Source organism: Ambystoma mexicanum, chromosome 8 (genome assembly GCF_040938575.1).
Source record: "Ambystoma mexicanum isolate Mex_15411 chromosome 8, UKY_AmexF1_1, whole genome shotgun sequence".
Lineage (NCBI taxonomy): Eukaryota > Metazoa > Chordata > Amphibia > Caudata > Ambystomatidae > Ambystoma > Ambystoma mexicanum.
In genome coordinates this window covers 123,248,638-123,272,332 of record NC_090929.1, presented here as the reverse complement: position 1 = coordinate 123,272,332, position 23,695 = coordinate 123,248,638, and the positions used below count along the sequence as shown (strand labels likewise).

At 47.0% G+C, this 23,695-nt stretch overlaps 1 protein-coding gene across 3 annotated transcripts in view; it reads left to right on the top strand.

Moving 5' to 3' along the window:
* The window catches only part of NEK6 (NIMA related kinase 6), an 884,175-nt gene that overhangs the window by 246,586 nt on the left and 613,894 nt on the right, over window positions 1-23,695 (top strand). For all 3 annotated transcript variants that reach the window (XM_069609453.1, XM_069609452.1, XM_069609454.1), the window contains exon 3: window positions 22,494-22,622. In XM_069609453.1, coding sequence (XP_069465554.1) covers window positions 22,530-22,622 — 93 coding nt within the window. In that variant the 5' untranslated portion in view covers window positions 22,494-22,529. The remainder of the gene's footprint in view (window positions 1-22,493; window positions 22,623-23,695) is intronic.

The window sequence follows — 23,695 nt, the reverse complement described above, 5'->3', positions numbered from 1 at the left end:
CGTCAGGTAGTACCCAGGTGTTCGTTTTGGTATGTGCCCATAGCCCATCTACCGTCTCCTCATATTGATCATCCTTGTGCCAAGATAGTCTTTCTTCAATGGTTGCATCTGCTTGGATTTCCTTTACGCGCTCCTTCGTCCCTTCCATAGTCACATCCCTCCCCACTATGAGCTGTCGGGCTTCCCACCGAGTGTCCCTTGTGGCAGCTAGTTTAGCCATCTGGTCAGCCAAAGAATTTCCCTGCGTGACATAATCCAGTGTTTTTTTATGCGCTGAGCACTTCACTACGGCCACCATTTTGGGCAGCGTAAGGGCTTGCAATAATTCAGCAATCAATCGGGCATGTTTAATAGTATCACCTTGGGAGGTTAAAAACCCACGCTCTCCCCAGCGTTTACCAAAACTGGAAATCACCCCGTGCGCGTAGGCTGAATCAGTATAAATTGTCACTTTCATACCGCTGCTTAACACTAATGCTCTTGTTAGCGCAATCAATTCTGCTGCCTGGGCCGATTTTTCACACACTTTCCCACTCTCAATCAACCGTTCCCCTGTAGTTACTGCATACCCTTCTGTTGTCTCCCCATTTGGCAGTTTGAAACAGGAACCATCACAGAATAATATACCCTCATTATCAACCAGCGGGGTGTCTTGCAGGTCTGCTCTACCCTTAGTGTGTTCTTCCATTTGGATCACACAATCATGCCTAATGTCATCAGGTGAGGTGGGCAAAGGAAGCAGTGTCGCTGGATTCAAAGTGTTACACCGTTCAATTTTTACATTACTGGCAAACAGGATCATCTCATACTGTGTGAGTCTAGCTGTAGTCAAATGCTGTGTATGCACTCTATTCAGAAGAACATCTACCGTATGTGGAACCTTTACTGTTACTTCACTCCCTAGGATGATACCTGCACTTTGTTTTAGGGCTGTCGCTGCTGCAGCTACTGCTCTCATGCATGGGGGTAGGCCTCGAGCTACTGAGTCCAGAGTGCTAGAAAAATATGCACATGGTCTCTGTTTACCCCCTTGTTCCTGTGTCAAGACTGACACAGCGCAACCTTCCTGTTCATCAACAAAAAGGCAAAATCTCTTAGTATAATCAGGTGTGCCTAAGGCCGGTGCGTGGCATAGAACATCTTTCATAGCTGTCAGGGCTTTTTCCATCTCAGGTGTCCATTCTAATGGGCCGTTTTCTTGTACGTCTTTTAAGGCTTTTAGCATGGGCTGGATCCGTACAGAGAATTCAGGAATCCAGTGCCTACAGTAGGATAAAACACCAATTATCCTTCGGAGACCCTTTGCCGTGTCTGGACCTTTTATGGACTGTATCAAAGCAATGCGATCAGTAGACAGGGTTCGCCCCTCTTCGGACAGCTCAAAGCCTAAATAATGGACCTTTTGTTTTACATACTGCATTTTGGCTAGGGCTACCTTGTGCTTATTCTCTGCTAAGTGCATTAGCACCAATCTGGTCACATAATGGCATTCCTCTTCGGTGGCTGCACATAATAGCAAATCATCAACATATTGTATCAGAGCAGTGTTAGCGGGTAGGGCTAGGTTATCCATCTGTGTTTTTAGTGCTTGGCTGAATATGGCGGGACTTTCTGTATATCCCTGCGGGGCTCTAGTAAATCGATACTGTCTATCTCGAAGAGTGAAACTAAACAGGTACCTGCTTTCTTCGGCAATAGGAATGCTGAAGAAGGCATTTTTCAAATCAATTACCGTAAACCATTTCGCTGTTTTGGGAATTAAAGTGAGTACACCTGAAATATTAGGGACAACTGGATATCTGGGTTCTACTATTTTGTTTATTTCTCTCAAATCAATAATAAAACGATAGGGTACGGCTTCATCACCTTTCTTGTGTACTGGAAGGATCGGAGAGTTACAAGGGCTATCATTTGTTGGCTCTACCACCCCTAACCGTATCATGTCCTGTACTATTTGATATAGTGCCTGCTCTCCCTCGTGTGATATGCGATATTGTTTTATCCTGGGCAACCTGGCACCGGGCTTTAGTTTGATTACTACTGGGGAAACATCCAACACTCCTACATCATTCCCATGAGTGGCCCATAGTTCATTCGGGATGTCTTGGAGTTCCGGGGGCAGGGTTTGCATTACTCCCATCATACTCATAGGTTTGCTTATGGTCATTCTCACTCCCTGGGGGGAGCAATATATTGTGGACCCTAGCGTTTTTAATGCATCAATACCTAACAAGTTTTCTGGGCAGTGATTGGTCAACAGCCACCCATTCTCCCATTTTACCCCATGAAGTTCCACTTCTACTATTTCACTTACAGGAGTCTTTATTGGATTTCCCCCAAATCCAACTGATACCTTGCTTTTATCCGATAATGGTACAGCAGGGACGGCTCTGATATTCACGGAACTGTTTCCAGCTCCCTTGTCTACCAGACATCTCAAGTTTCGGTGGGGGCCGATCCTAATAGAGGCATAAGGCCCCCTTTGGTCTATAGGAACCTGCACCACTCCCGCTATCTCATTCCGGCATCCTCAGGACATATTGCTTGTGTTATCCTGAAAATCATCGTTATAGTATACCCCTTCTCCACATTCTTCACCCTGGCATACACCTTGTACTTGTGTCGTTTGTCATGGTTGATACAGTAGATTGGGGGGAGGTGGGGCCGGCCAGGGAACATCCCCTCTTGCTTGTCCGTCAAAGGCATTGGGTTGAGGGGGTTTAAACATTCTATTGTCTTGGTTGCCGTACCCACCAGTCCTATTTCCTGGGGCAAATGTTGTCTGTGAAGGGGGCCGTACGCCCCTTCCTCTCCCACCACTCTGGGGACACTGGGATTTCCAGTGTCCGGGTCTCTTGCAGAAGGCACATACATCTTGGGGTAGCCCATCCCTCCTCCCATATAGCGCACCTCCTTGCACTGTACCTCTACCTGTCCCTTGGCCACCTATCATGTTGCTACTATAGCCCTGTGACGGGCCGTTATAATTGTAGTTATACCTGCCTTGGGGCCCTTGATGCAACTGTTGCATCAACACTTTGGTTTTTAAATCCTTCTCTTGTCGTGCCTTTTGTTGTCCCTTCACTCTTTCCCCTCTTTCGTAATACCTAGCCATTTCGAGGAGATCCCGGGGGTTTCTAGTCATCCATGTACTTTCTGCCCTCCTAATGTTCTCCTGAATTGGCCCGTGGAGCCCCTCTACAAAGTTTGTGGCAAAGTACCGTTGGCCCGTTTCAGACCCTATCTCTAGCCCACTGTGCGCTTTGAATGCTGCTTCATAACGCAGAAAGTACTGTGCTACTTCCTCACTTGCACCCTTTATCACAGCGGACAGTTTCTCCACATTCACATCAAATGGGGGTAACACCTTTTCTAGAGCCCTCAGGACTGCCATGCCATGCCCCCTTAGGGGTTCAGGATATTCCTCATGCAGTTTCCTATTTTTACTCGCCTCCATTACATCTTTCCATTTTATTGTATCATTGTCTTTGGCACGAAAGGGGGTCCATATCTCCTCTGGGACAATAGCTAACAATATGTTATCTACATCCTCTACAGTAAATAACCCGGGTCTGAATAGCTTTCCCACTTCTTTGTAGAATCCTGCCGGGTCTATACGGGGGTCGGGGATGGACTTGGTGATATGCATTAATTCAATTCGGGATAAAGGGACATACACATAGGTGCGCATCATGTTACCAGTGGCTGCCTCTATGGTGGGTTGGCACTCTCTCATTGGCATTAATAGTAACTTTTCCGTATTTTCACTCACAGGGGCCTGCGCTGGTGGCGAAACAGAGGATTGATGACTAAGAGCTTTCTCTTTTATTTTTTTTATAATCTTTTAATAGTTTCTCCACCTTAGCCATCCTCCATTCTTCCGCCCCTGAATCATCCACTCTTATATTAGATAGCAGTTTCTTATCCAATTCCGTCCTAATCCTATTCCACTGGGACATATATCTAGGCTCCTTTTCCTCTTCTATACCATCCACCCTAATAAGAAGATATTTAATTACGTTTACTTGTATAGGCCAGCCAAGGCCCTCCATCAGACTCACCAGGGTGGACATGGACTGCGAGTGTATGGATGCTATCATACGATTAGCTACGTTTTGGCCCGCCTGGTCTGCATCTTTGAGTTTAGCCTCTCTTTCCCTCACCTCTCTTTCCCATGCCCTCTTTTCCTTCTCCCATTCAACACCGCCCCTTATGACTTCCGCTATTATGTCGGACATACATCCCCATAACTGAACACTGGACGCAGTCACTGGTAGTAACGCGACAGCGTCCTGATATGCTGAGGGCAGATCCGCAGTACTCTGTCCTCTCAATTTACAGTTACCCTCATGAAAGGTATATAGTTTAGTGGCCACTGTCCTAAATTCCAAAGGTGTCAAACGCCCCAATTGGTCCCGTAGGCTGTCATTGAGGGGTGTGCCATACAGCCCGGTCATAAGGATTTGCAAGTCTCCATCTCTATCCTTTTCTACAGTAGTCGTTCTCCTATGGTCTATCAACCTATCTGGGTCTCCATACTTCATTGGGAATTCCACCCTTTCACCCTCACTGTCTGCCGGTGGAGCTGTAGCTCCTGGAAACAATAATTCAGTCGTTGTTTGTTCTGCTTCTAGCCCTATCACATCTTCATATCGAGGCACCGGCACGGCAGGATACATACCCCCACTGTTCTTAATCATCATATGTCTATCCAACTGATCTAGCCTCTCACCCTTCTCTTTTATCTCTAGATCATGTAATTTTTGATTTACCGTTCTCTTCTGCTCCTTTGCTTTTTGTTTATTCTGAGCATTGCGCCTGCGCATTGCTTCTACCCTCCATAGTCGTATAGCCTCAAACTGTGCGGGTCTAACCCGTCTTTTTACTAACTCTATTTCTATTTTGGATATGCAGTCTATGTCAAAGGACCCGGTATCTGGCCAATTATGTTCAATCGAATCTTTTGTATATTCAGACCACTCCCTTAAAAACAATGTCGAGTTCAATCCATGTTTAATCAACATATCAAATGCAGGGGTTCCTTCAAGGGGGGCATAGTGTCTCTTGCCTATACCTCCCTTGTGGGAAGCCGTTTGACCCATCTTGGCGGTATACCGCAATTGCCTAAAACACTCACCTTTCCCAAATATGCACCTATTGGCTAACAATAATAATACATCCTCCTGGCGTATCTAACATATCATATCATCATTTCAACATTACTTCTTCATAGACGGACTTACCACCGTCCTCTTCACAAACCCTGAATCATTATTTCCTTATTCCATCATGCATCCGTCCATACCACTTATCTTAAGGGTCCCGCCAGAGTGTTCCGGACCCGAAGGGCGACAGCCTGCTGTTCCACCGCCGGCGGAGCCGCAAAAACAAGGATGACGCGTTGGTTGCAATCAATGGTGCGGATTCAGTTGTTGGGGCCCCGTGATCAATTCCTTCTCCGGTTCCGCCGCGGCGTTCCTCACCCAGTGACGGGCTGTCGCTCCTTCGCATCCCACTTCTGACACCAAAATTGTGGGTGCGATTTCTCGCCGTCACCATAACCAGTACAAGAGGGACCCTATAAAAACTCAAACAGAAAAGAGTTGAGTAAACATTGCTTTATTAACACATAAGCATTCGCGAATGGGCCACAAGTTCAACCGTCTCGCAAAGCAAGTCGTCAAAGTGCCGCCCTTTCCCCTGCACATCGTGGTCCTTTTAAACCCATCTGTTTTACATTGTCATACATTGCTGCACATAGATTATGTCCACCACAAGGCGGTTCCTCCCAGTCATGACTTTGCATCAACGGTCAACAGTTCAACATCTGCTATTGTGGTTTCCTGTTATCTGTTATTCGCTCTCTCTCGTGCCCCTCTGTGTCCTTATCTCTGTGCACGAGGCTGTGCTTACTCATTCCTTCCCCACCCGTAATCTGCAGATAGTTTTAGCAGGCTCAGCATGCTTCGACATACAGTGACCAAACACAATTCTTCTGTTAAAAACAAGTTCTTGCCAGGTCAGCAGGTCTTAAATGCCGCTGTATAAAGAGAAGGCCTCTTCTTTTAACAAAGGGTACATTCTTTTAACACATATGGTGATTAGTACAAACTCCAAGTGTGAGCACAACATTACATATGTATGCGTACCTTCATCACCCTATCCCGATATGCTTCTCTTGATCGGATCCTCTTCTCCTGCTAAATGATTTGGAATGTCAGCCCCTCTGCCCCCACAGCGCGCCACAAGAACATACAATGATCTCCAGACCCGCCCTCTCTACCTGTTCCATTTACATATGCAAAATACCACTATGCAAAATTAGACATCAAGCAAGGTAGGTGTGGGTCTCTAGAAATAGCAGATCACAGGGCTTGATCTTCAGCTTAGGAAAAATGACCCTGTTGCTGGTGATGGGGTTCCCATGAGAAAGGGCCCTTCTTTCTCCATGTGCTATGCTTGCCAAAGAGTTTGAGCCCTATTTACCTGAGCGCTGGGTTAATGTTTTATTCAATATGTAGATATTGATTAAATAAATGGGTTCAATCCGATTTGTTAGTGCTATATTTATTGCAAGTTGTCACCCGACACGTGTTTCGACTCTCAAGGGTCTTTCTCAAGGCTGTGATTCATATAATGACCTAGTGCCATGTGTATAAGCATAGATTCAACACTGAGGTTAGTGGTTCCCAGATTATTTAAAAAGTGAAAGGTGCAACCTGTTTGGTGAACGGTGAGCCCAGCGTGCAGTTATTGTAATGTATTGATTAATCATGGGTTGGTTTTAATACACAAATGGTATGCTTAGATTGTTGTTCAAATATCAGAACACATTCATTCATCATGTTGCGAATTTCATACAAAAAGTCAATTAAAAGCTCGAATGCGTCAGGGAGAGAGAAGGGAGGGGGTGCTGAGAAAGATTTTTTTTGTTTAGCTGGTTGCAAGAATGGGTTGCAACCCACAACAAGCGAGCGGACACATGAAATGCTGAGGACTTGGCTCTGATGAAGAAGTTGGTAAGGAACATAGAGCGTTGGTTGCACTGGTCCTGCTTGCCTCTTGATAAACTATGCGGTAAAGCTCTAAATCGAGGCTACCATAAACGCATCTCAAATGCAGACAGCAAATCCTCCGAGCTGTTGACACTCTGTGTGGCCCTCTGCAATCCCTCAAACTTATTCCACCCTCGGCCTCTCTGTGGCCTCGGTCACTGACTTCCCTCTTCTTTCCAGTAAGGGGTAGATAAGTCCGCCTTGCCATCAAACGACAACTGCTCTCTTCTGCCCTCCCAGTATTACTTGTACCTACCTTCAAGAATGTCTCACCCAGTGTTTAAAGTGGACTGGGGCCAGGCCTTGCAGTCTCCAAAAAGTGGTGCTGGGACGGGGCCATACCAGGTGCCCCCGGTCCCACCACACCGGGACACATTATCCCACCACGGTTGCAGGCGCGACGGGAGATGCACCTGCCATTTTCAAGTCAGGCAAGCTGTGACCGACAGTCGTGCCAGCCAGCCAGCCCCAGCGTCCCTTTAACTAGAAGTTGCGGTTTGAGTGACGCTGTGGCTGGCAGGCACTTCTGTCAGTCACTATAACTTTCTCTCGTGAGTGGTCACGAGAGGAAGTTACGGTCCCTTTGTTTCCCCAGCAGAGCAGATAAGATCACAGCCCCCTGGTTCACCGACGGTCCATGATGCCCCGGGCTTGGTGATCTAATCTGCTCTGCAGCACACAGACCACTGAGCCCGAGGCGTCTTGTCTTGTCCGTTGGCAAAGTCTTATAAAACATGGCTTAAATTGGGTACTTTTCAAGCCATCTGTTATAAACATAGAGATATGAGATTTCTAGGTTTTATCAAAGATATCTAGGAAAGTACACAAACCATAGTAAGGTACACAAACAAATGTATAAATACACATATTTGTTTGCGTACCTTACTGTGGTTTTTGTACCTTTCAGGCCACGTTCATCATGCAAGCCACGCCCCCAAATGAGGGCTCCTCAATTTCTTACTCCACCTAAAGGCCTGGTCTCACCTAGAACTGAAACCGAGATCCTTGGCGCTATGACGCTCATGCTTTTGCTACCAAGTGCATCCGTCGGCTCCCTTCATGAAAGAAGTTATCTATTGGTTGAGCCAATCGCAGACAATTACAATGCCTCTTTCCCCAGTGGATGCTTCCCACCCCTATCTATACCCAACCCTACTCTACCTCTTCTCAGGACGTCCTACGCAGACCCACCAGTTCCAGAAATCTACTATCCGATTTCCAATATTGCTTAACTTGGAAAAAGCCTTGCGAATATCACATACACCCATCTGACTCTCTTCGAATCCAACCTTGTTGGTCTGGTTTTCACCCACTAAGAAGCATGGAAACCAGATATCCGTTTGCGAGAGAAGATCCTAAAAGCACTCTGAGAACTTGCATGTTGCCCTCATCCTCAGGGACCTTTCTGCAGAGTTTGACGTAGTCGTTCGTGATAGCTACATCGATGGACTCTCTCAACTGATGGGTCCTTTTTGGCGACTGTACCTGTAAATATTGTTGATAGTGTTGTTGGGTAAATGGTCCACTCTTAAATCCTATAGCATTTGATGTAGTTTTTTCTTCAAACCCATGCAATTATTGTTAATACTGTCTTTGTGATAACCATCCACTAGCAAGACCAGTTTTGCGTTCTGAGTAACCGCTGTTTGTATTTGCGTATCTGCCTCATTCACTGGATGACCCATGAGGAGCAGGGAGTTCTATCCACTTTAGGGATTTGACGAGAGACCCGGAACTCTGAATATCTTTGAAGTTGTGAGTATCCGTCTCGGAGGCTCTCGCCAGACCCACCATTGAAACCGTTGTGACTGCCGTTGCAAGTCGTTCTCTCACTACCCGGTGTGCAGCCATGAGGGTGCACTGCGTTTCTTAGATTTGTATTTACCATATGGTTCCAGCAGGTGAACATCCTGCCAAAGTCGCGTGCTTTGCCAACAGGAAGTGGTGAAATTGGCGTCCTCGTTTGGCGGCTGCAGCGCCGCAGTTCAGTAGACTCCGCAGTTGGCACCAGTGGGGCCGTTGTCGACATTGCTGGAGGATCAGCCCTGGACTCCAACAATGATACAATCTTTAAAATCCTACCCACCAGGGCTGTAGCACCACACCGCCGCTGTGTGCCCTCCGAGGGGGCCCAAAGTGAGCCAAAGGGCAGAAGATATTATAATATTTGATTCGCCATGACCCGGCCTCTACAATGGAACCATTCAATGAAGTTAGGCGTATGACCCCCCCCCCCCCCCCTTCAAGCATAATATACTTGGCATGGTGAAATATTAGCGTGGTGTATCACCTGTCGGGAATGTAGCCACACTGGTCTCTGAGTGACCGACCAGTCCATACAATGCTCTATATTGCACGGTCGAAAACCTGCAGTGTGGGTACTTCTTGTGCAAGAACTCCTGACAGTGCAAAGGAAGGAAGTTTGGAAGGAAGGTGCAGCCAGGCTTAAGTGATGGCATTACCCTCACACCCTGGCCTCCCCCGCCCCCCCCCAATCCCCCGGCTCTGGTAGCCTAGCTGCTCTTAACTTGTCAAACCTTGAGCGAGAGGTGCCAGGCTACATTGCACACCTGCCAGGGAATACGAGCAAAGACGTGGTGCAGCTCTGAATGGAGTCCCTGCTGACGATTTACTGCCTCCAGTTTCATTAGGCACGTAACCGTTCAATTGGCAAGAAACCCCATGAAATGTTTACCTCAACACTTAAGAATTTAAGTGGTTGCACAAAAACGAATGGCGCTCATAAAACCAGCAAGTGTGACACTGTTATGATTTCATACTGAGCTAACGTGAAGAGACGTCCCGGATTCCCCGGGACTGTCCCGGCATTTGGTGCTCTGTCCCCCTTTCTCGAGATTATGTTCCCAATGGAAACTGCAGTGGTCCCGGTTTTTGATAGTGGGTCTTCATAGCTGGCAGGCAGGAATGCACAATCACGCACAGAAGAAATGCCGCATTTTACAACTGAGGATAGTCTTCGTGTGTGATAAATAAACCCCCTTCTCCAAACGCTACTGAAGTGTTGTGCCTTGACAGCCACTTTAAAGAGTTAGTCCGACTTTTATGTTAGTTGCCCTGTCCCTGTTTTTTGTTTTTTTAAATCTGGTCACCCTTTACTTAACCAATCACCGCCTTACTGGTTTTATGGCATTTTTAAATTATGGTCTCAAAATGTATTCTATTATTCTAATTGTGAAACCTAGCATTTCAAAGTGTATACTTTGGTAACCAGCTCTGTATTTTCATCTAAACGTTATTTGCTGTGTGGCTGTACCTAGGAAATAGGCTGTTCAGAAAGGTACCATTGTCTTTGTGGATGGATATATATACATATATATATATTTTAGTGAATGTGTTTTTTTTGTTGTTTTTGTTATGCTCTACTTGTGCCATCCTTTTCCTTCGGAAAGCCGAGGTCTGGATGCCCCTGGCAGGGGCCGACTACGCCAACTCTCGGACAACCCTAGCCTCTCAGATTAATAGTGGCGATTTGGGGCACTGTAAAAAATATTTTAACAAAATAAACTAACATTGTATATACACTGCTTTCTGCCAAAGATTCCCTTGTTAAGTGTTTTACTCAACAACTGCATTAATATTTGCAGTATTATTTTGCTAACGGTACTGCTTTTAACCATTATTTTTTTATGTCTGTATCTTCTCATTCAGTTACTCAAAGATCTTCGGCATCCGAGAGCTAAAGCTGTTTAGTCAGACCTAAAAAGTACTAACACTAGGGCCATCTGCTTGCATTATTTCTATGCATTAGAAATAGGATGACCAGATTTTAGAAAAGAAAAACCCGGATGGGCCATTGAAATAGAAGTAGGACTAAACCAAATGCACATATAACTTTAGTCCTACTTCTATGTCGATGGCCCGTGGCGGGAGGCGGGGAGAGGGTGTGCTAACCTGCACACTCCTCTCATTGGAGGAGAGCGCTGGGGAGGGGAAAGGGGAGGAAATGGGGGTGTGAAAAGCTTTCGCGCAGGAAGTGGTGCGCCGGGACCCGATTTCGGGATTTCGAAATCTGGTCCCGGCAAAAAAATGCACCGTGACCAAAACCCTGGACAGGGTTTAAAAAATAAAAAAACTATCGGGACCCCGGGACAGAGGGTGATTTCCCCAGACTGTCCCGGGAAAACCCAGACGTCTGGTCACCCTAATTAGAAAGCTCTGTGCGCTTGTTTGTTTATTTAATAATGCGCACCAAACCCTCAGGTAACAGGGTGCAACAGTTACAAGAATATTTACAGCATATGGTTATTCCAATACATACATTACTTATATACATGGTACCCCGAGATTAGGTAAGAAGGTAGATTGTCTAGAATGCAAGGTAAAATATATTATAAACCTAGTGACCAGAGTGGCGTTCAGTAGTGGGTAGAAGTTTGAGAGATCCTTTATGCGGAGCCAGTTCAGAAGGTTGCGTCTAAATCTGGAGTAGGGCTGGTCCTCTCTCAAGGCAGTGGGTAGTGCATTCCATGCAAGAGCAGACGATATTGAGAAACAATAACTTGGGAGACATTAGTGGTACTGCTTTGCTGCCACTGCATGGCGTTCAAATCCCTTGATCATACCTTGGGCTTTAGGGCGATCGCCTGAAATTTCGGATACAGGAGTGGCCCTGCATTACTGCGAGCCTGACCGCCATCTTTTTTCTGAGCTCAGAAATGGTCTGGCTGGAGGTTCATTAGGAGATTGTTGGCAAAGTCCAGTCTTGAGCGGGGCGTGCACCGGCCTCAAAGTGTCAAACTTCCTGTCTTTCAGTAAATCGCATACAAAAAAGTTTTCCTTTTTTACTAAACCGGTTATGGTCTCCGCCTCTCTGTGGGTAACATAACCACATTATTGTGACCGGAGCAGTGATTTGTCGGGTGACTTTAGGGTAAATCTAAGTGTAAACCAGTTTCGGTTAAACATCGAAGTTTGAGCATTTTATGAAAAACCTGACGTTAGAAAATCATTATCATTAACTATACTTTTTAGGAAAATGTATAAAGGTTTGTTTACCTGTTCTCTCTCACCTAAGTAGGATCACCTATGTTGTTTTAGATGGTTACTTCTGGCCTTTCAATGGCTTCCTGGACTTACTATTTATTTTGACGTTTGCCGTCGTCCACTGTATATTCTGTAAGTGTTCATATTATTGGTGTTGTGATTAACCAAATCTAGAGTTCCATTTTTATTTATTTTTTACTTTGGCAGGATAACATGCCAAGTAGGCACCGACTACTTTTGTGCACGTTCTTTGGGATAGGAATTCATCCAACTGAACTGTTGCACGTGCAACAGTTCAGTGTGCCTCTTTGACCTTTTGGAAATGGGTATCTTAGCTTGCCGATATCTTGAATTCTTGCCAACCGTTATGTACAATATCTGTGCGATAGGCTTGGAAAATTCCTGTTTCCCATTTATTTTTTGCATTTTATAGAGTGCTCAAATGTCAGCGTGCTTCTTGGCGCTAGCACTCCTAGGGAAAAGAGAACCTAGTTGATCAGTCGAAGGTTTTAGGAAGGAGCTAGGATTTCGGATTGGGAAGCAGTTCCAGAATGGTATTGTTACCGGATTATTCCATGGATCCGTGTCCCCTGCACGGATTGTAGACCCCAGGTCAGAAAGACGGCCAGAGTGTGCCCTTTTCAGTGGACCTAGAGACCCTTCTGCAATATTTGTGGGAGCTCTCATACCAGGAAAGGTGGGGTTTTCAAATCGTCTGTTTAATTTCCATGCGCAGAATACCTTCTGCTCGTGCATGGAGAGTCGGGCCAGTTCCGAGAATAAACAAAATGTTGGCACTTCAAAACAAAGCTAGATCACTTGCCCAGTTTTCTAAACCAGCGGCCCACCTGGCCCAATGCACATTGCACTGTGCATTGGGCACCCGAGGCCCTGGCTGACGCCCTGGCATTTTCATGTGCAACCTTCTGCAAGGGCCTCGGTGGTGGCAGCTTCTGTAACGTTCTCGTTTGCCCAGATGACGGCAGCTAGTCCGTTTGGGCTACTGGGTGGCGCTAAACAAACTATTGCATTGGAGTACAGATGGCAGGAAATGGCATATGAGGGGCACAGAGCTTGTAGGGAATTTGGTTATTTGCCCACCCATTACCTGCCCATGTACATGCTAATCCCCGTGGACCTTCCCACCCAGTTCCTACCCCCCCACCTAAAACACAGCCTCCTGGGAACTCGCAGCTCGCTTTATTCAAGCCCTGCCATCAAACTTTGCACTCAAAAGTGCCTGCCAGTGTTTTTTTCAAAGCAGTCTTCTGAGAGTTAATGACTTAAGTGGAGTTGTAAGTGTGCGACTAGTGTAATTAAAATGTCTTGGGCAGGTCTGGCTTCAGCCACTCGGTTTGTAAGCATGATGTGTCCAATTCACTCAACAAAAGCGAGCATTGGCAAAGCCAACATTATGTTTAGGTCAAACTGTTCGCAAAAAAAATATCTGAATGCATGATTTGGCCGAATTTGCGGCTGTTCGAAAATTCCGAATGGATGAAAAGTTCGACCAGGTTACGCATTCGGTGCTGGGGGCTGCGAGGGTGTCCCCTTTACCCTTGCTCACTATATTGTGCGGTCATCCCAACAAAAAAAAGCCTGTGTGGTGTCCCCCGCAACATTCCGCTCACTATACTGTACAGTATAGTGAGTGTGGGTTGCAGGGGACACCCCTGCAGCTGTTCCGCAGTCCTGGGGGGGAACAAAAAAAGTAGAGGACCCTCCAGGGCCCTTTCACCGATCACGAACGTGAAAGGGAACAGGCGTCACAAGGACACAGTGCATCGGAATTAAAGGTAAGTAGGGGGTTAGGGGTGTGGGTGCGGGTGTGTGCGCGGTGGTTTGGCCAAGTGTGGAATGTTCAGTGGAGAAAAGACCGACGGTTATTTCGAACAAATAACTGCCGGTCATTTCTCCCTCGAACATTTTTACCTCGGTTATTCAAACCCAAATCTATAAGTATTAGGCATTTGCCAGGCGCCGCAATTGAATGCCCAGGTACTTCCACCATTTTGCGCCTGCTAACACTGATGGCCAGTTAATACCACTATGGCAGTGCCTGGCAAGTGCCTTTCCCATGCCTACACAAAAGCCCAAACTCTTGGCATTGCTAAGGTTTGTTTACATCTTGGATTCTTCTCGGATTGTAGACGCGTGATAATTCCGCACTTCCGCAGTGGTGGAGCTATGGTGGCTTCAGGCAGACCTCAGCAGCCCGCTTGTTGGAGTGTGTAGTTCCACCACCTCCCCTCGCACCCTCGTGCCCTCTCATGTTCGTAGCTGTAGCTTAACCACGTGCAAAACGGCAATGGTAATAGCTTTAAGATTTTGGGGAAACGGCTCCAAAAGTTGCCACTGACCTTCAGACTGTGCGAAGTGCATCACGTGAAGTTGTGTTTGAGTCTTTGCTCTAGAAACGGTGGGAATGGTAGTAATGCACAGCTCGTGCACATCTGGGCGGAGGAAGGGGGCGTGCAAGCAGGGGTGTTGCTAGGTATGGAAAAGATCTATACAGCCTTTTGGCTGTAGCCCCTGAGCTTCTATCCAGGGTTACAACCAAAAGACCCAGGGCTATAGCCCACGCCCTCCACCTCCCCTTGCACACCTGCACCCACTAGCATTAGTGAGCATTTCACACTTCCTTCAAAAGTGGAGTTTGCCACCCAAAAACCAAAAAAGACTAATAAATGTGAGACCTTTTACTTACTATGTTGCCTTTTTTGGGATCGCGTCTCGATTAGGTGGTCTACAGCTTTGTGTTTTGGAAGACTATCTTGGCCCCCTTCAGTCTGGAGACACTGCAGTTAGCATCTCGTAGTGGGTGACGCGGGCACTGCATACTGGTGCTGCCATTGGCATGTCAAGACTCATTTGACATGGGTGGCCCAAGTGGGGCACTGACTTATGCAGGGGTGGCATGAAGTACGAGTGCACACACACACATAATGATCACAGTTTAGGGTAATGGGGTGGCACCTGGGTGGCCAATCGGATTCCAGGTGGAGCACGTGCCACCGCCTGGACACGCCACTGGGTGCTGCTGCATTCCTCAGCAGTGGTCAGTCGTGCCTAGGCCGATGCTGGATATTGCACGCCATCGCCATGCATGTGGGGGTCTCCCTGGGTTCTCTCCCTTCCTGGATGGACGTTAGCTAGTCGCTGTAAGGCCAAAGTCCTGAGCTCTGACTCGGGTGCGAGTGAATGGCATCCCTGAGGGTTGCATTGTGTTGCTCCCTCTGAGATGGCTGGAGGCACGCTGGGTGCTGTGCTCAAACGGTGCCCAGTGTTTTCCTGGAGAATGGAGGTGCAATATTCCTGTTGAACGCTCGTGCTGTGAAAGTGGTCCATTTTGAAAGGGGTGTCGCTATTCCCTTCTTTTTGTATCTTTTCCGATATTGTGATTGGCTGGAATGTGGCGATGCTGGGTCTACCTCTGTAGCACATGGTAGGCTCCTCCTGGAAGTTCAATGGGAACAGACTAGGATGTCGGAGGCTTGACCAAACAGAATTTGTTTTTTTGCTACTTTTCTCGTTTGGACCGTGTTCCTGTTTTGGGTGAATTACCTCGGTTTCCTATCCTTTGCAATGATGTGAACCTTTTCTCATCACATGCATTGGGGCATTTCAGGCTGCACTGACCATATGAGAACAAAACCTACTGGCTTTGCCAATTCTTGTTTGCTATTCCTGTTTGGTCACTAGTAGCATTTGAAGTGGAATGACCATGTTATTGGGCTTGTCATTGGTTGAAGTGTACAAAAAGAAGTAGTGGAACTATGTTCCCTGCTGGCCTGCATCCACTCTCACAAACCCCATTGCCAACCCCCTCCCATGCACAATACAAACCCCAAAACACATGTGCCTGTTGTTTAAGGGAACGTTCAGTGTAGTGCACTGAAAGTGCAAGTTTCAATTTCTTCCTACACTTTTATCTTAAAACAAAGGCATTCCGGAACGATTTCTTTTTTAAAATAAAAGTATAGGAACAGTAAAACTTAATTAAAAAAAAAGTAGGGGAACACCGCTCCCGCTCACTTCGACCAATGCTGTAGTAGCTCAGGCTACAAGAGGTTTAGCACTTTCTTTTTTTTTTTTGGCCGCGCTGTGCTATAAATGTGGCTATCTCTTGCATTGAAAAAAAAAAAAGATGGCGCCTGTTTCATTCATAAACCCCTGGTTTCTTGCCAATTTAGCCGATATATAGCTATTTTGGAGACGGGGCACACGAGTCAAAAGGTATTAGCAATTAGCTGAACAAAGATAACAGGCAAAGCCAAGTTCAAAGCTCAAGCCCTGGCTTGTGGCCTAGGAAATCAGAGATTGTTTTATTTACTTGGGAGAAGCAGCTCATTAATACCACTTTCCCTACCAAGATCGTTGCTCATGTACTGATGACCAGCCAAGCTCTCAAGGTTGGTAAAGCCAATGCCAACCAGTGAACTCTCTCAAACGATGCCATCTTGTAACTGTTGCCATAGCCAATACATGGTCCCACTGCAAGGCTATATAGCATATTAGAACACCCTATTGGTGTTTCCAAAAACGTTATTGGCTAATCTGCGGACTATACAAACTGGTATAGCCCGCGTATTCAATACAGCCCAGAAAATAATTGATTCGGACTGCTTCCGCCCATTACTTTCAAAACAAACTTGCCGTGTTTAACTTAATTACAGCATTCACCGAGCCGCTTAGTGATTTGCTCAAGAAGGATGCCTTTGATTTCATTTGACTTTTTATCCCAATGGCGGTTGCCACACTGCATGGGGATTTACTTGGGAATGTTAATATTGTCCCTTGGGCGGTCGCCGTTCCGCAAGGATTGATGCATTGAAATGGGTGTCTCCGAGGAAGAGGAATACTTTGATGGCGGAATGTTGTATCCTTTATGTGTTCTCTAGTCTGTGCCGGGGAATAAAAAGGCTGCTATTGTTTGGACAGAAGCACGGGTATACATTCACGCACAGCTGGGCACAATAATGTGTAGGTGATTTCTTCTGTGCATCCGGCTAGTAGTTTTTACCAAGGTTGGGTAGCGAGTAGAAATTTTCACCGTGGGTTGTGGCTTCAAGTTAGTACAAACCGGTGTTTTGTTTCCAGGCATAGCTTTTTTATTTTGCCTGCTGTTGCTCGCCCCGTTTAAATTTAGTAGAAACCTGTACAAAGCATTTGCCCAAGGGCTACGGACGAACAGTGGGCACACCAGCATACCAATACCCACATGCTAAATGTACATGTAAATCAGTATTTATTGTTCATTTGTAAGTAATGTGTAAGTACTTTGGCACCACTTTTGCATACCTGAAGAATAAAAACGCACACCTGCGTTTTTCCCAATTAAATACTCCACCCACACACGACTAGTTACCTCCCACAACAATATAAAAAAAGCCACAACCAGGAAAAACACTGCTAGGGAGTTTAACTGCAGCCGTAATTGCTATGGCACCACACATTTGAACCTAAAATAAATGTTTTTCTTTACAGAACTACCTTTTCCATCCTCTAACCATTTTCCCAATAAAAAATTATTCATGTAGCATATACTAATCATTTGTATTTTTTCTAACTTAATTTATTAAATACTGAGGGTGTTCTAATAGCTTTATAGACCTGCAGCTCGGGCCGTTCCAGGCGTTATAGTCCCTCATACCTCGTTAACTCAGGCTTCAGGGCCCATAACACCCTCTAACACTCGCTGCAGGTATATAAAGCTATATTACTGTGGGAGTACATGGTCTCACCACAAGGCTATATTGTGCACTAATATAGGAATACATGGTCCCGCAAGGCTGTAGTGCACTGCTATGGGAATACATGTCCCGCAAGGCTGTAGTGCACTACTATGGGAATACATGGTCCTGCAAGGCTGTAGTGCACTACTATGGGAATACATGTCCCGCAAGGCTGTAGTGCACTACTATGGGAATACATGGTCCTGCAAGGCTGTAGTGCACTACTATGGGAATACATGGTCCTGCAAGGCTGTAGTGCACTACTATGGGAATACATGGTCCCGCAAGGCTATATAGTGCACTACTATGGGAATACATGGTCCCGCAAGGCTGTAGTGCACTACTATGGGAATGCATGGTCCTGCAATGCTATATTGTGTACTACTATGGGAATATATGGTCCTGCAAGGCTATATAGTGCACTACTATGGGAATACATGCTCCGCAAGGCTATATAGGGCACTACTATGGGAATGCATGGTCCTGCAAGGCTATATAGTGCACTGCTATGGGAATACATGTCCCGCAAGGCTGTAGTGCACTACTATGGGAATGCATGGTCCTGCAATGCTATATTGTGTACTACTATGGGAATGCATGGTCCTGCAAGGCTATATAGTGCACTGCTATGGGAATACATGTCCCGCAAGGCTGTAGTGCACTACTATGGGAATATGTGGTCCTGCAAGGCTATATTGTGCACTACTATGGGAATACATGGTCCCGCAAGGCTATATAGTGCACTACTATGGGAATACATGGTCCTGCAAGGCTATATAGTGTACTACTATGGGAATACAAGGTCCCACATGGCCATAGTGTGCACTACTATGGGAATACATGGTCCTGCAAGGCTATATAGTGCACTACTCCTGCAAGGCTATATAGTGCACTACTGTGGGAATGCATGTCCCGCAAGGCTGTAGTGCACTTCTATGGGAATACATGGTCCTGCAAGGCTATATAGTGTACTACTATGGGAATACAAGGTCCCACATGGCCATAGTGTGCACTACTATGGGAATACATGGTCCTGCAAGGCTATATAGTGCACTACTCCTGCAAGGCTATATAGTGCACTGCTATGGGAATACATGTCCCGCAAGGCTGTAGTGCACTTCTATGGGAATACATGGTCCTGCAAGGCTATATTGTGCACTACAATGGGAATACATGGTTCCGCAAGGCTGTAGTGCACTACTATGGGAATACATGGTCCCGCAAGGCTATATAGTGCACTACTATGGGAATACATGGTCCTGCAAGGCTATATATTGTACTACTATGGGAATACAAGGTCCCACATGGCCATAGTGTGCACTACTATGGGAATACATGGTCCTGCAAGGCTATATAGTGCACTACTCCTGCAAGGCTATATAGTGCACTACTGTGGGAATGCATGGTCCTGCAAGGCTATATAGTGCACTACTCCTGCAAGGCTATATAGTGCACTACTATGGGAATACATGGTCCTGCAAGGCTATATAGTGCACTACTCCTGCAAGGCTATATAGTGCACTACTGTGGGAATACATGGGCCTGCAAGGCTATATAGTGCACTACTCCTGCAAGGCTATATAGTGCACTACTATGGGAATGCATGGTCCTGCAAGGCTATAATGCACTACTACGGGAATACATGGTCCCGCAAGGCTAGATAGTGCACTCCTATGGGGATACCTGGTCCCGCCATAAGGCTATATAGTGCGCTACTGTAAGAACACATGGTCCCGCCACAGTGCTATACCGCGCACTACTCTGGGAGCGTGTGGCTTTACATTAGGCGCCATATGCCACAGTCTAGAGCATGCCTCAGTTGTTCTTCTAGAGCTGGTGAAATTCTACATAATGGTAATAGTTGAACACCTGCGCGCATTATGCAGCATGGTATTCAAACACAAATAGTTCTTAGTTAGGACATGAAAGAGTTTTGGGGAAAAAATGCAACTGAAGAGCAAAATGTGGTAAAGTTACATAATCAGACCGACAAATTGGCTCTTTTGTATAAAAAAAAAAGTTTACCCTATATCTCCACTTTCTTAGTGGGCGCGCATATGGCCGCGCACGCGGAATTTACTTGATTCGTGAGGTTTCAATTTTCAGAAATGGAGCCCTATCATTTCACCAGCGTCGAATTTGTTTCGGGGGCGATGAGGCGGACTCTTTAATCCCCTGGTGACATCACAGGCAGCAGCCTTCCGGTGCGATCACGTGACCTCACACAGCCTTTCACCTTGATCATATCGCGGGGAACGCATAGGCAAGTCGACAGCCCTCCTCGTCCTCGGTAAAACATTTGTGGGCGATTTAGTGGTCTGAAATCTACAGTGGAAGGGCCTAGACGTCACATATGCGACGCCGGTGACAACACAACACGTAATGTCTCCGCTCTCAATGTTGGGCCGACTCTTGGTGGATTCTGCTGGAAGGCGGTAAAAAAAAAAGCCGTGTTATTTTGTGAGCCTTGGGCGCTCCAGGAACTTCTCGCCGGAAAGCCAAGACGAGCCATTGCATGGGAGCCCCTGGGTCACCAGTAGAGGGTCTCAATCCCCCCGCCCCCCACCCAGGGCTTTAAGTGGGCCGGGGCCTGCCGGGGCTGGGCCCCGGCAGGCTCCGAAATTTCGTTTTGAGGCGGGGCCCTGCCGGGGCCCACTAATCTCCCCTGGCAGCCCCGGCCACTCCACGAAAAGGCATTTTTTTCTACAGCCTGAAGCTCTCGCTCGTGTGCGAGAGCTTCAGGCTTCAGAAAAAAATGTCTTTCAGCCACAATGGTGGCGCCTCACCTACGAAGCATCCCTTTAATCAAGTGATGCACGTGGGCCGGCGCCACCATTATGGAGAAAACGTGAGGCCACTGGAAGCAGAGGCCTTGCTTTCCAAATGCTGAAGCTCCCGCGGATTCGCGGGAGTTTCAGTCTTAAGGAACAGGGCCTCTGCTTCCAGTGGCCTCACCCTTTCAGCCTTAATGGTGACGCTGCCCCTCCCCAGCTGGCGAGGAGCAGCACCACCATTAAGGCTGAATAGGGAGGCGCTGTCCCCTGCCAGGCAAGCCTATAGAATATAAATGCAGAGATCATCACCCTCTCCCCCATAGGGGAGAGGGTGCTAATCTCTACAACAGGCTGCCTGGCAGTGGGGCCAGTAGCCCATTGAGCCGGGGCTCGTCAAGGGGGCGTGGCCTAACGGGTCATCAAGGCCCCTGCTGTTAGGCCACGCCCCCTCGATGAGCCCCGGCTCGATTTGTAGTGCCACTTAAGGCACTGCCCCCACCCCTCTGAATGATATCCAGGGATGCAGACGAACCTTTCTGCCGAGGTGCAAGAAAGCCACAAGCCAAAGCAGTGGTTCCCTAGCGTTGCTCTTGCAGAGAATTTAACGTGCACGTGCACCTGTGCCCCAGTCGCTGGGGGCGGCTTGCACTGACGATGGCTGTGCTACACCTTCTGCTATGGTATGGAGAGCGGAATAAGGGCACTGTCCCCTGAGGGTGAATTCTTGCACTTGATTTGCTTGGCCAATGCTTTGGAAGTCCTAATTGTCCGTGCTATAGTACGCACACGTGCGTACACAGAGACCCCTGTGGGTGCCCTTACTGTTCCTTCAAGCAAATTATAAAATGAATTGCAACATAGAGCAAGGGGTGCGCTCCAGTATGAGCAGTTCCCTGGCCACTCTCCTGGTCTTCCAGGGCTTTCGAGCCTGGGGCTCTCTTCTGGAAGGTGGTTTCAGATGTGGATGGTTGGTTCTTCCACCATAAGTGCTCGGAATTCTGGTCCTTGTAGTTGCAGTATCCTGGAGCTGGGAATAAACACTCCCTACTCCCGTTTCCCCTATCACCCAGCACCCACCTCTTCCCCCATTGCAGCTGAACCGCAGTGTCGGGGAAGCGGGGGGGGGGGGGGGGGGGGGGAGGATCCAGCAATGCAACATTCCTAAGTGGGGTGGTGATTGCCCCAATGCTTTCCCTCCGGTCTGATTCTCCCAAAAACTAATTGTATCACAGAAGGCGGGGCGCATTCTAGTTCCCAACAGTTTACCTGGAAACTCCAGTGGTGGTCTTCTAGAGCTTTCGAGCCCCCTGCTCACTTAAGGAAAGCAATCTCGGGTGTTGATGCACAGTAGCCCCTCTCCCCCTCTCTACCCCCCCCCCCCCCCCCCGCCAGTGTTGGTAATTCTGCATTCAGTCGTTTGGAGTAGCTGTACCTTTTAAACATGGTTAAATGAGAGGACGTTTGTAGACTTCTGAACATATTCAATAGGGTTGCATTCGGATTGTGACTTTTATTTTTTTTTTAATGCAGGCGTGCTTTTTGACGAGTTTATTTGAAAAACCTTAATCGTGATTTTAAAAAAAAAAACACTGGTTCAAAATAATTAAACCAAGCGCTGTCTTCTAGTAAACTTGGGGTCTTGACCAAGATAGTTAAAAATATTTATCTCATCCTCCCGCTCTGCAGCGCAAAATGGAATCGTAAAAATAATTAAGCTCGAGTTTGTCAGAAATCAATGTTCTAAACGACTGCTCATAAATATTTACTGTTGAGGGCCTTTGCAAACTGTTAAAATGTTGACGGGTGAAGTGTTTACAGGTGTCCGATTCTGCCCGGCTTCCGTCTTGATCTCCCCCTGTTGGTTGGAGCTTTGTTTTTTAACTCACGAGGTGCTTAATTGATTATTTGTCTGTTTGCACTTTCAGAATTGTTGCCGGGCATTCATTGATTGGCATGTCACCATGGAAGGACAGCATGCCCATCAGCTTCGTCTAGAAGACCAGAACAAGCCGCGGTGCAAGCAGCAAGGGCAAGAGTATGTGCAGGATCCACAGGTGAGTTCTTCTAGGTGCCTGTGTGTGTGGGATTCTGGATCGCTAACGAGCACTGCTCATTGTGGTTGCAAGGACAGGGATGCCGTATCTACCGAACAGCAACATTCCCTACAGTTGCGGCATGATCGTCCCCCTTAGTGCAGCCACAAAACCTTGGAAAACGTCCAGGTCTCGAATGGACCTGTCCTGCGGGGCATTGGTGACTTTTGTAACTGTGGGGTTAGGGGGATATATTAATTCCCCATGAATGTGCATGAGCAATGGAGTCTAGCGTGTAAGCTCCAGCTAAGGTTGGTAATATTCTGCCCGTAAGAAAAAACATGTTAATCCGGGCGTTTGCCCAAAACCTGTCTATGCAGGATGCTCCATTGTAGGCTAGGATCAATAATGGCAGTAAAAATACAATGCTACTGTAAGAAAACATGTATATACTGGCTGCACCAATGTAGGCCAGAATTCCCGTGTAAGAACTTATGTTGCCTTTGCCCATAATGACATAGCAGTACAAATCTGACTTCAGCTTCTAGTTTCTGATCAAGAGAACATTAGACCACACCCAATAAGCGCCCCTCCTCTGCATGAACAGTCATTAACCATGCCCCTACAACAACGTAAACACTGCACTCTGACATGTCCACTCCTCCAGGGCTTGGTAATGCAGTAGCGTCACACACGCATCTGCAGATGGAACTCCGGCAACTGCAAGCGGGAGCGAGGAAGCAGGGGGAGCTCTCAGACACTTCTCCATTTCTAGTTCCACAGCTGCGTGGTGGAGCCAAGGTACCACCAGGCCTTCCTAAATTGTGGGAATGTGTATGGGCGCTCCCTGGGAACTTTTGGGTCTGCGGTTCAGCCTGCATGCCCAATGAAACATGCAAACCTTGGGAAGCAAAATTCTCTCCTGCACTTCATCGTCCATTGTGCTTGCTCTTGTGGATACTTTTTAAGATGAAGGAAATCACGTTTCCTTAACAACAAAGCCACCCTGTGAGCACGTCCGCCGCAGCGCGCTGCAGCAGATAGGGATCACTAGTGGCTTTCACTGAGCTAGCTTGTTGCTTACATAATGGGTG